The sequence below is a fragment of the Ictidomys tridecemlineatus genome, chromosome 4 (assembly GCF_052094955.1).
Source record: "Ictidomys tridecemlineatus isolate mIctTri1 chromosome 4, mIctTri1.hap1, whole genome shotgun sequence".
Lineage (NCBI taxonomy): Eukaryota > Metazoa > Chordata > Mammalia > Rodentia > Sciuridae > Ictidomys > Ictidomys tridecemlineatus.
In genome coordinates, this window is record NC_135480.1 from 14401070 (window position 1) to 14412668 (window position 11599).

Below are 11599 nucleotides of genomic sequence, written 5' to 3' on the forward strand. Positions count from 1 at the left end.
AAGTTGTTGAGGGGATTAAATAAAACCAAATATCTGGAATAATTCCCAGAACAAAATAACCACTCAATAAATTTACAAAATACTGCTAGGCTCAGCTGACAATGCTTCCCTCTACCCACACGGCCTTTAATCTGCTCCGCTTCCTCACCAACATCCCCCAGATCTCAGGACCTTTATAAGGGCTATTCTCACTCTTCCCTTCTATGGCAATACCTTCTCAGGTATGAAAAACCTCCTCCCTGGGTTAAACTCCCCAGTTTTAGGTTCACAGCATTGGGTACCTCACCTTGAAAGCTATTGCCACAGTGACGATTTTACAATAATTAGTAGGATTATTTGGTTAATATCTATCTCTCTCCCAACTCCACAAAAGTGACACCAGGTTTGTTTTCCCTTTATCTTTGTATCATACCAATCACCTCAACCTCCAACTCCTATAGTAAACTCCATCCTAAGCTTCAAAACAGTATACCCACCTGTCTCTTGGACCCAAGTATTTAGCTCTCCCAAATTCACTCTATCAGAATTGAAATTCACCGCATCACTCTTTGAACTTGTTAACTGTTAGAGTGAACGTCACCACTATTACCTTGCTACCAGGAACCTTGGCAATCGTCCCTGACCCTCCCTCAGCCCACATATCCAACGAAGGAACAAGTACTGATACATCATCTCCTACATATTTCCTTTATCTTTTGATTCTTCTACTCTCTGAGTGCAAATGTTTTGTGTGCTTTGTTGTTCCAGTACCAGTAATAGGATTTAACTGTTCATGAATAAATTAAAAACAAGGTCACTGTGATTGGTTGCCTAATCTATCTCCCTCCCCACCTTCCTGGCTCACAACTTAGTGTGACAATATCACCATCCCCCTCAAAACCTTGGAACCATTCTGCATTCTGCTGTCCCAGGCTGATTCTCCAGCCACCAGACAGTATTTCCCAATGGTTAACAATGACCAGGACCACTTAATAAGTGTTTGTTTATTGATTGATTGATTGATTGATTAACTGATTGATTTTGAAAGGAAGAAATAGTGCGTAGACTACCCTGGTGGTCTGAAACCTCCAGCCTTCTTTTCCCATTCACTAAAGTTCTTTCTATCCAGAGGGAAATTATTCATGAAAGTGGCTGAGAGGACATATCCCTAATCACTGTATTTAAAACACAAATAACAAGGAATACCGGGCATTCCCTTTTGGTGCCCCCAAAAAAAAGAACAAAAGTATCAGAGAACTGGAACCCATCGGTGGCTCTGGAGTACAGCCACAGGAACAGGACATCTTCAGATAGTCTCAGGACTGTCGCATCTTGAGAGGTCTCCACTTTTCCTAAATCTCTCCTCTCCTGGCCTCCGTTGGAACACTTTAACATTCAGTCCAAATGCATGGCCATTGCTGTGACAGCCTGCCTCTGGAGCCTCAGCAAGGGAACCAGGGGAGCTGTCCTCCTGCTCTTTCAGCCAGGGGTTATTACCGTGAGCCCAGAGTCTTCCAAGGCTCCACCACACCCCAGTGTTACAGCCACCTCATCCCTTAACTCAGCCACATCAGTCTGCTGGAGATCTGGGAGGAAACAGGACAGGCAAGCAACCTCTGCCAGCTTCCTTCTTGCTTGCTCTCCGTTGAGGGCTTTAAGGACCACCATAAATAGCATCCTTCTTCCCCACCCAAATTTCTGGACCCCTAAAGTGAGAAGGTGTAGCCACAAGATATTTGGAGGATCAAAATATTACCTGCATCACTGACAAAACCTGGGAATGCAGGATGTGACTCACACCTGTGGGTAAGTGGTCTTCTTAAAACTCAACCCCAGAATTGGACAGACTTGACGGCCTGGTTTTAAGATCTACATTCCAGAGGAGCAGAACAGGAATCTGTGCTTCTGGCCAGCAAACAAGAGGGCAGAGCAGAACTAGAGGCACATAAGGCACACCTCCTCCACCAGAGGAGGGTAGGAGTGTTACACAACAGATATTCCTCCAAGGGAAACATCGTGAGTGAAGAAATATTCCTTTTGGTGCTCTCCGCAGCTAAAATCTGCAGGCATCGATTATATTTCAACAAGTCATGAGTTGTCATTAAGATGGGAGTAACAAAAAACCATGTTAGTGCCAAGCATGGTGGTGCACACCTGTAATCCCAGCAGCTTGGGAGGCTGAGACAGGAGGATTGCAAGTTCAAGGCCAACTTCAGCAATTTAGCAAGGCCCTCAGCAACTTACTAACATCCTGACTGTAAACAAAAAGGGCTGGGGGTGCGGCTCAGTGGTTAAGAATCCAGGGTTCAATCCCCTGTACAAACAAAAACAAAAACAAAACGTTTTATTCTAGTACCCCAGGACACTCTAAAAGAGGTTCTGCCTTAGTCCTCCTGGGTTCTCAGTCTTACTCAACCCATAGAGAATTCCAAACATCTGATAACCGATAGGCCTCGGGCACCAGCCAGTCAGAGCAGAGGCCCAAACAGTCAGAACAGAGCTCCACAATCAGACTCAAGTAGCTTCCCTGGAGCGCTGCCTTGGTTATCTGAAAACCAAGAAGATGAGGTTACCGGAGGCCAAAGCCTGGGAGCTTGATAACACTTGCAGGGATACGAGCCCTCTGGGGAGCCTATGAGGGTAAACAGGGGGGCTCTTTGACCTTTGTTCTCTGGTTAGAGGTTATCTCCAGTTCTGTGTTGAGAACTGTGTCCTCCCCTGGACCCCAAAGCCACAAGGCTGGCCTGTGCTGCTGTCCTGCCTTGTTTCTAGTTAAAACACCTGCCCTTAGTTCTGTGTCCTGGTTTCATCTGACGTGTTTACTGTAGTTGCCTGTTCTCCCGATTACGCAGACTTTGTTTTAACGTTCCATTTTTCTCTCCACAAATTATTAGCTCTATCAATAAAGATCTTTAAAACCCACTTTCCTTCTCTAATTTTTTCTTTTTTCTCTTTGCGACGTCACCCATGCTGGCTTCAAGTCCTGAGCATAAGCCATGTGCCAGCACAGCCTCCCTCCTTAAGTCCCGCTTAAGTCCCATCTCTGACAGCCATTTAGCCGTCCTGCAGGGAGCACAGAAGCCTGCATCCCTAACTGGGTGTGTTGGTTTCCTATGGGTGTGGTACTTTGGTACACACCCATAGGTGTTTAAAACAGAGAAATGTATTCTCTTACAGTTCCCATGGCTAGAAGTCTGATATCAAGTAGGTAGGCAGAGCCGTGCTCTCTCCTCAGCCTCTAGGGGAGGATTCTTCCTTGGCTCTTCTGCTTCCGGAAGCCCCAGGCATCCCTTGGCTTGTGGCAGCCACAACCTCTGCCTCCCTCTCCACGGGGCTGGCTTCCTCCAGAGCCTGGCTTCTGGTTCTGTTTTCACATGGCATTGTCCTTCCTGCATCTCTGCTTTCTTATCAGGATCCCAGCCTCATCCAGGATGACCTCATCTGAGCTTGATTACATCTGTGAAGCCCATTTCCAAATAAGGCCACAATCAGATTATCGTAGAGCTAGGACTGGGACACGTCTTTGAGGGGGAGGGGATGCAATTCAACCCACAACACTAGTTGGAAATGACTGCTCTGCTGAGTCACTTCACATTCTGATGACAGGAGGCATAGGATTTCCTGTGTCCCTGGCCTTGGGGGGATGGACACTCTTGGAAGCCTTTGTTCCCACATATGGCCCAAATTCATTCTTTCATTGATTTCCTCTCTGGGCCAACCACTGCTCACTAATTGATTCTGGTTCCTCATAGAACAAGTTGTTTGTTTGTTTGTTTGTTTGTTTGTAGTTGTAGATGGGGAGTATGCCTTTATTTATTTATTTATATGTGGTGCTAAGGATCAAACCCAGTGCCTTACATGTGCTAGGCAAGTGCTCTACCGCTGAGTTACAGCTTCAGCCCTAAAACAAGAGATTTTGAGGACAGAAAATGATTCTAACTCTATGATAAGCATCCAGGTATGCGAATGGACTAAGTTCCGATCCCACTTTTCTTATGTGCTAGCTCTCTGACCTTGGGCAAGTTGATAATCTCACTAAATATAAGTGGACATAATATTTAGATCAAAGGTAAGTGTGATGCTTAAATAGCCAAGAAGAAAATGAGGTAACAGATGGCTGGCAGTAGGTATTCAGTCCACACTAGTTCCCCTTCCCCAGTTCCCCCAACCTCCATTCTGGGGAAAATAAAAGGGCTTGGGCACTGGCCCTGGATCTGGCTCTAGGGTGCAAGCTGGTCTTATTTTCTCTCTGCAGCGACATGCCCACCATGATGGAGAACTGCACCCAAGTCACCCGATTCCTGCTGCTGGGGCTCACAGAGCAGGAAGGGCTCCGGGGCATCCTCTTTGTGCTCTTCCTGCTCATCTACTCAGTTACCCTCATCGGAAACCTGGGCATGATCATCCTGATCCACACCAACCCACAGCTCCACACGCCCATGTACTTCTTCCTGAGCGTCCTCTCCTTCATAGACTCCTCCTTTTCCACCGTGGACACCCCCAGGCTGCTAGAGAGCTTCCTCATCTCAAGCCAGTCCATCTCCTTTGCAGGCTGTGTGGTCCAAATGGCTCTCATGACTCTCCATGGCACCGCTGAGTGTCTGCTCCTGGCCATCATGGCCTATGACCGATTCACTGCCATCTGCCACCCTCTCCTCTACCACACCATTATGTCCCAGCGTCTATGTGTCCTACTGGTGGTGTCCACCTATACTGCTTCTGTTGCCAATTCAGCTTTGCTAACGAGGCACATCTTTAAGCTGCCCTACTGTGGCCCCAATGTCATTAACCATTATTTCTGTGACATCCCCCCTGTGCTCCATCTGGCCAGTGCAGATACTAGGGAAGTCGAAGCCATTGTCTTCTCATCGTCTGCCTTGATTATCCTTTTTACCCTCACCATTATCCTGGTCTCCTATGCCTACATCCTGGTGACCATCTGCAGGATGAATTCCCTGGAGGCACAGAGCAAAGCATTCTCCACCTGTGCCTCCCACCTCACCGTCATCTGCCTGTTCTATGGCACCACCACCTTCATGTATGCTCAGCCGAACTCTCCCAATTCCATGGACCAAAACAAGGTGGTGTCTGTCTTCTACACTGTGGCCATCCCCATGCTGAACCCTCTGATCTACAGCCTGAGGAACAAGGACGTGAAAGCGGCTTTAAAGAGGAGATGTTCTGGCAAACTGCCTTTGTAACCAAGGGTGGAACATTCTCTCCCAAGCCATAACACTGTAGCCACACCATAAAACACAGATAAGATTAGGAATTTAGATAGGGTAAAATACGTGCCAGCATTATTTTATATACTGTACATGTATCAACTCATTTAATCTTCAACTGTACAAAATGGGTCCTGTTATTATTCCTTGGGAATCTGAGACACAGAAAAACTCAGTAAGTTGTCTAAAATGTCACACAGCTGATAAAAGGCAGAGCCAAGATTTGAATTTAGGCAGTCTAGTTCCAGATACCATAGTCTCAACCAATACACTACGCTGCCTCTTTCTGATATCTGCATCTCACAAATGGACAATGGTACTATTTTCTTTAAATTCCAGCTCAATCACAAAGGACTGGATCAGGGAATCATAAAGTGATATGGGAGGAACCCTGGGGTTTGAAGCCAGTGAACTTGAGTTCCGATCATCTTCGAATGACTCTTTCTTTCTTTCTTTTTTATTTCTTTCTTTCTTTTCTTGTACTGGGGATTGACCCCAGGGGTACTCAACTATTGAGCCACATGCCCGGCCCTTTCTCTATACCCTTTTCTTTTTTTATTTTGAGACAGGGTCTCACTAAGTTGAAGAGGCCCTCACTAAGTTGCTGAGGCTGGCCTCAAACTTGAGTTTTGGCCTCTTGAGTTGCTGGGATTACAGGTGAGCACCATTGCACCCAGCCTCACTATTATTTTTTTGTATCCTACTTTTTATCTGATTCTAAGAAGAAGGATTTTTAAATAAACTGTTGTCCAGGACAGCCCAGTTTTTAGAAAATTCACAATGCAGGTGGCACACAAGACAAAGCATCTCAAAGGAGTTAAGCAAATGACTTTGGAAATACTGATGTTGATAATTCTAGTTCTTCAAAACATCTTCACATTTATTATTTTATTTGCTCTTCATCAAATGCTGTACAACAGGTAAACCAGGTGTTAAACTACCTCATTTAACAAATAAACAGGAAAAAAAAAAGTTTAACTACTTCTAAGCCTTGCTAGAAGTCCATAACATAGAAAGCAGAGAACCCAGGAGTCCTGAATTGTTAGGGAACATCTAACACACACCTCTCAACATGGACATTCTTGATCTTGTGTTATAGACTAAATAGTTAACCCCGCCCACCCACCACCACCACCCCAGAATTCATATGTTAAAGACCTAACCTCCTAAGTGACTGTATTTGGAGGTAAGGCCTAAAATAAGTAGGTTAAATAAGATCATAAGGGTAGGCCCCTGCTCCAGTAGGATTAATGTCCTTATAAAAAGAGAAGCCAGAGAATGATCTTTCTTTCTTTCTCTCTTTCTCTCCCCCGCCCCCTCCAAGTGAGGTCACAACAAGAAGGCAGCCATGTGGAATTTTGAGAGCTACATGTTTAAGCCTGAGATGATGGGATACACAGATGTATTAGTTAATAACAAACTTTCCCATTTACTTTCTTCTGATACAGTCTCCCTAACCTCCAAATGTCCAAGTGTCGCTCCCCTGACTCCAACCTCTGGAAAACAGAGGTCTCTCCCGGAAGCCTCCAATATGTCAAGAGATTCAGAGAACTGACTATAAGAATTTCAACCTCCTAAGGTTTACCAGGACGAGTTCTGCCTGGAGGAGTCAGAGAAGTTTCCCAGAAGGGCTTACATTTAAGACAGAACTAAGACAGTGATCACAAAGAGATTCTTTTTTTTTTTTTTAGGCTGATAAAGGGACTGGGGAGAAGTCATCCCAGGTGTCCTGAATTGTGATGGAATTTTTTTTAAAGTCTGGAAATAGTCCTGACTGGTGTAAAGGCTCTGTGAAAGCAACAGAGATCCAGGAACCTTCTGTATTTCTGTCCGAGCATCTTTAGTGCGTATTTTCTTTTATGGGCTTGATTGTTCCCTCAAAAATGCATATGTTGAAGTCCTCATGCCCAGCACCTCAGAACATGGTGGGATGTGCAGACAGGTTCTTCAAAGGGGTGATGAGGTTAAAATGAGCCCACCCCAGGGTGGTCCTAAGCCAGTCTGACTGTTGTGCTTCCACAAAGAGGAAATTTGGACACCAAAAAAGCCAGGATTGTGCACACAAAGGAAAGGCCACGTGAGGACACAGTGCACAGGTGGCCACTGGTAAACCAAGGAGAGGGGCTCCTACCAGTCCATGATCTTGGACTTCCAGCCTCCAGGAGGCCATAACAAAGAATGGCCAGCAAAGGAATGCGGCTTCCATACTCGAGGCCACCTCTGGGTCCTGTCCGGCTACTGAAGCCCTAACCAACAATTCAGTGCTCAAAGAAGAAAGCTGAAGAATGGGGGTGGGGGGGGGGGGTTGCCAGCTGTCTGTTCCCTTTAGATAGCCTTCCCAGTAACAGCTGTGTGCCTCTCCCGAGCCAGAACTTCAGCACTGGAAGTCACAATTGGCGAGGGAAGCTGGGAAATAAAAGTCTTAGCTGGGCACAGGCCGTCTGGACTATCTCGGGATCGGGCTATCAAGGAAGGGCAGAATGAGTCCTGGGTGGGTGTCTAGCCACGGTGGCCACCCCTCTCTTGCTGCCTACTGCCTAGGGGGTGGAGGAAAATTGACGGCTCACCCACATCACTGACGCATCCTGCCAACAGATTGTGTGTGGACAGCAAACCAAGTTTAACCCAGCAAATTCGATGAGATCATGTCTTAGTCATTTGAGCTGCTACAACAAAATGCCATAAACTGGGTGGCTCCTACACAGCAGAAATGTATTTCCGGTAGTTGCGGAACCCAGACGGTAGCCGACTCAAGAGTCCAGGGAGGATTCAAGTTCATAAGCCGCGCCTTATGTCCTCGCATGGTGGAAGGGGAAACCAGCTCTTGGGTCTGCTTAACAAGGGCAGTATCTCTCTGATATGTGGATGCTAACATGCAATAAGGGAAGGGGGTGAATAGAAATTCATTGAATTAGACAAAGGGGAATGAAGGGAAGGGAGGGGGATGGGAATGGGAAAGACAGTAGAATGAATCAGACATCACTTTGCTATGTTCGTATGTGAATACATGACCAGGGTAACGTCACATTATGTACCACTGCAAGAATGGGATCATAATTAGAATAAGTCATACTCCATGTATGTATAATATGTCAAAATACACTCTACTGTCATGTATATCTAAAAAGAACCAATTTTTTTAAAATGTACTAATCCCATTCATAAAGTCTTTGCCCTTGGCCTTATCCTCTCCCAAAGACCCTGCCTCTCAATATTATCCCCTAGGGGGTTAGGATTTCAACATATGAATTTGAGGAAGATATAAACATTCAGACTTCAGCAGATCGAATTGTAAAAATTCATACTCCCAGTTTCTCTAGAATGCAACAATAAAAAAAAGATCACTCTGCTAGTCTTATTCTCAGCAGAGTCGTAATCGTCTGATGCTGAGCCACAGCTGCTATTTCAGCCTCTCCTGGTCCCCCTCAACCCAGTTTACCCAACACTCTTGATTACTGGCTGTTGCCTTTTTAACATGCCTGGAGTTTTTACTGTAGTAGAGAAACTTTGTTATATTCACATGTCTAGCAAAAGTAAAAAAAGAAAACATGGACCTAGAGACCCACATGCTTTCAAATAAAAAGCCAGCACCTAGACCAATGCTAAACACACAAAGATGCTCAATAAATACTCTGAATGAATCAAGAGATTATTCCTCTTTTTAATGTTAAAAAAAGTCTCTATAGATTTAATATAAGCCCCTCTACCCCAAAAAAATTTGTCCACAAAGAAAAAATAAAGGCTACATTTTTTAATCCATTTAAGGATTCTAAATGACGCATTTTGACCTTCGAGTTTGCAAATTTTGACCAATGGGTAAAACTCTAGACTCTACTATTATCTTAAGAGAGACCATCCCACCAGTCATGATGGCACACACCAGTAATCCAAGCAACTCAGATGGCTGAGGTAGGAGATCGAAAGTTCAAGGTCAGCCTAAGCAACTCAAGCAATTTAGCAAGACCTTGTCTCAAAATTAAACAGGCTGGGGATGTAGCTCACGGTAAAGTGCCCTAGGTTAAATCCCCAGTACCGTGGAGTGGGGTGGGGAGAGATTATCCCAAACTGACCTTCCAAGAAAGCACCCCACATTTTCCACCATGCCCTGCAGCCACAACCAGTGACCTGGCCTGACTCAAACAGACCGTGCGTTCTCACCCACCTCTGCCTTGCTCAAGTCTGTCCCAGTGCTGGGAATGTACTTCCCCCTCCACTGTCAGCTTGACAAAGTTCTATTATCATTTTAGTCCCAGCCTGCATGCAATGCCTTCTGGGAAACGTCTGACTCCTGTAGATAGAATCCATCTTTCTTTCCTCTGTGCTCTGGTTTTCCTTTGATAAAGGGGGAAAAAAAAGTTTTTAAACTATTAGAAACCAAAGTTTAAGCACTGGGTAGGACTTTTTATTTTATTTTTATTTTATTTTTTTTTTTACTTTCAAGCAGGAGATCTACCCAATACAGAGCCTAGGAAATTTCTGTTCGGTTTAGATATGACGTGATCCAAAAAAACTCCTGTGTTAAAGGCAGGGATCTTCACAGGGCTGATGATCAGATTATGAGAACTGTGACCCAATCAGTTCTTCCCAGTTTGAATGGACTGACTAGGCGTAACTATAGGTAAGTGGGGCATAGCTGGAGGAGGTGGGTCACTGGAAATGCGCCCTGGAAGGGTATTCATCTGCCCTGTGGCCCCTTCTCCTCCCTCTCTTCCTACCTCTCTCCCCACACACTCCTGCCACCCCCCTCATGGCAGGCCTCTATGTCTTAAGCAGCTTTCGCCCACCATGCCCTTCCGCCATGATGTTCTTGCCTCACCTCAGGCTCAGAACAATGGTGTCAGCTTACTGTTGGATATGGAAAATGACAAACTCCAAAATAATATGGCCCCAGGGAAAAGGAATGAAGGAGTCACCATCTTTCCCGGTTACAGGCTGTGTGGCGGGTAGGATATATCCATCAAGTCTGAAATGACAGTTTCCAGACGCTGATCCCACATCCACTGACCCCACACCCTCCATCTGCCCAGTAAAGATAGCCCCAACTGACATGCTCATTAATGGAGACACCTCTCCGTATGACCTAAATAAGCCTAAACTTCCCCTTTGGCCAGTGGCTCATTTTCCACCAGGAAAGTAGATCCATCAGAGGCGTCCCTCGTTCCTGAATAAAGGCTATGCTGAGCTGGTCCGTGACGTCTGCTTCCAGCCTGGTGCTTTTGCACTAACACTGACCATAGATTAAATCTCTGAAACTGTTAGCTGAAATAAATGTTCCCTACTCTAAGTTGTTCCTGTCAGGTATTTTTGTCACAGTGACGAAAAGCTAGCTGACACAGGTGGTTTACATAGGCCAGAAGATGGTGAATCATCTCTTTCCTTTGGTAGGAAAGCAAAGTCTCTGGGTGTGACTACTGACTGCTGAAACCTGAGTTTGATTAGATAAGCTCTGGCCTGGTTGGTAAGGGGAGGATCTGTGCACACATGTACTGCCCAGCTCAGGGTAGTGGCATTCAGCTACCTCTGCTGAATAGGCAAAGTGTCCCAATCAGTCACCCAATTGGCACTGTGCTGTGTACCAGGCCAGGAGGCCAGGCAGGTCTGCTTATTTATGTGCACACCAACACTCGCCACGCTGCACCGTAGTGTCAGTTCTGTTTTTCTCCCCATCCCTCCACACACTAGCTGTGGATACCTGGAGTGCTTACTCGTTTGTTTGTTTACCTTATGTCTTAGTCACCCAGCCTCTGGCCCAGTATTGAAATAGAAAAAATAATCAACCAGTGCTTGGTATTTGACTTAAATGAGATACAGAATCGATGCTCAGCAAACTATAGCTCTTGTCATAGAGACCTGTGGGGCCTAAGACTGGGCAGGATTGTTTCACCTCAGGGCAGACAGGGATGCCTCTAGAGGAAGCCCAGTGTAACTGCTGCAAAGTCCCAGGGTTGCATCTTCCCCATGAGGAGCTGACAGTCCACCTCCTCATCAGCAAGCTGCCTTTTCACAGGGACAGCCATCTGGAAACACCCACACTGTCACATCCAGCAGTCCTCCTTGGGATGGGCTCTATCCAACTGTGTAGGGGCAGTGGGAGCAGACTGCCGTTCAGACCCATTTAATTCTAGACTTTATTGCTGCCTTTATTTAATAATGAAGGTGGTTGCACCTTTGAGAAATCATAGCATCAGGATGCAGCCAAAGTCTGTGGGATCCAGAGCACAGACCCTTTCCACAGCTCTGAGCAACCCTGGTCATCCCTCGAGCCTTGGCCATCGGCTCCTTTAAAACCTCTGTGACCACCAACCTCTCTTTAAAGCATGTACAGAATACATTTAAGTGTGAGGGTTTTGCGACCCAGCAGGGTTATAAATTCCCCAAGGGCACAGAAGTATGCC

The 11599-nt window shown here is 45.8% G+C and overlaps 1 protein-coding gene across 1 annotated transcript; it reads left to right on the forward strand.

Moving 5' to 3' along the window:
- Positions 1-4247: 4247 nt before the first annotated feature.
- Positions 4248-5180, forward strand: LOC101975239 (olfactory receptor 5P55). The gene is made up of 2 exons (XM_005331677.2): positions 4248-4807; positions 4889-5180. The coding sequence occupies exons 1-2, from the start codon at positions 4248-4250 to the stop codon at positions 5178-5180; spliced, it is 852 nt and encodes a 283-aa protein (XP_005331734.2).
- Positions 5181-11599: the final 6419 nt, after the last annotated feature.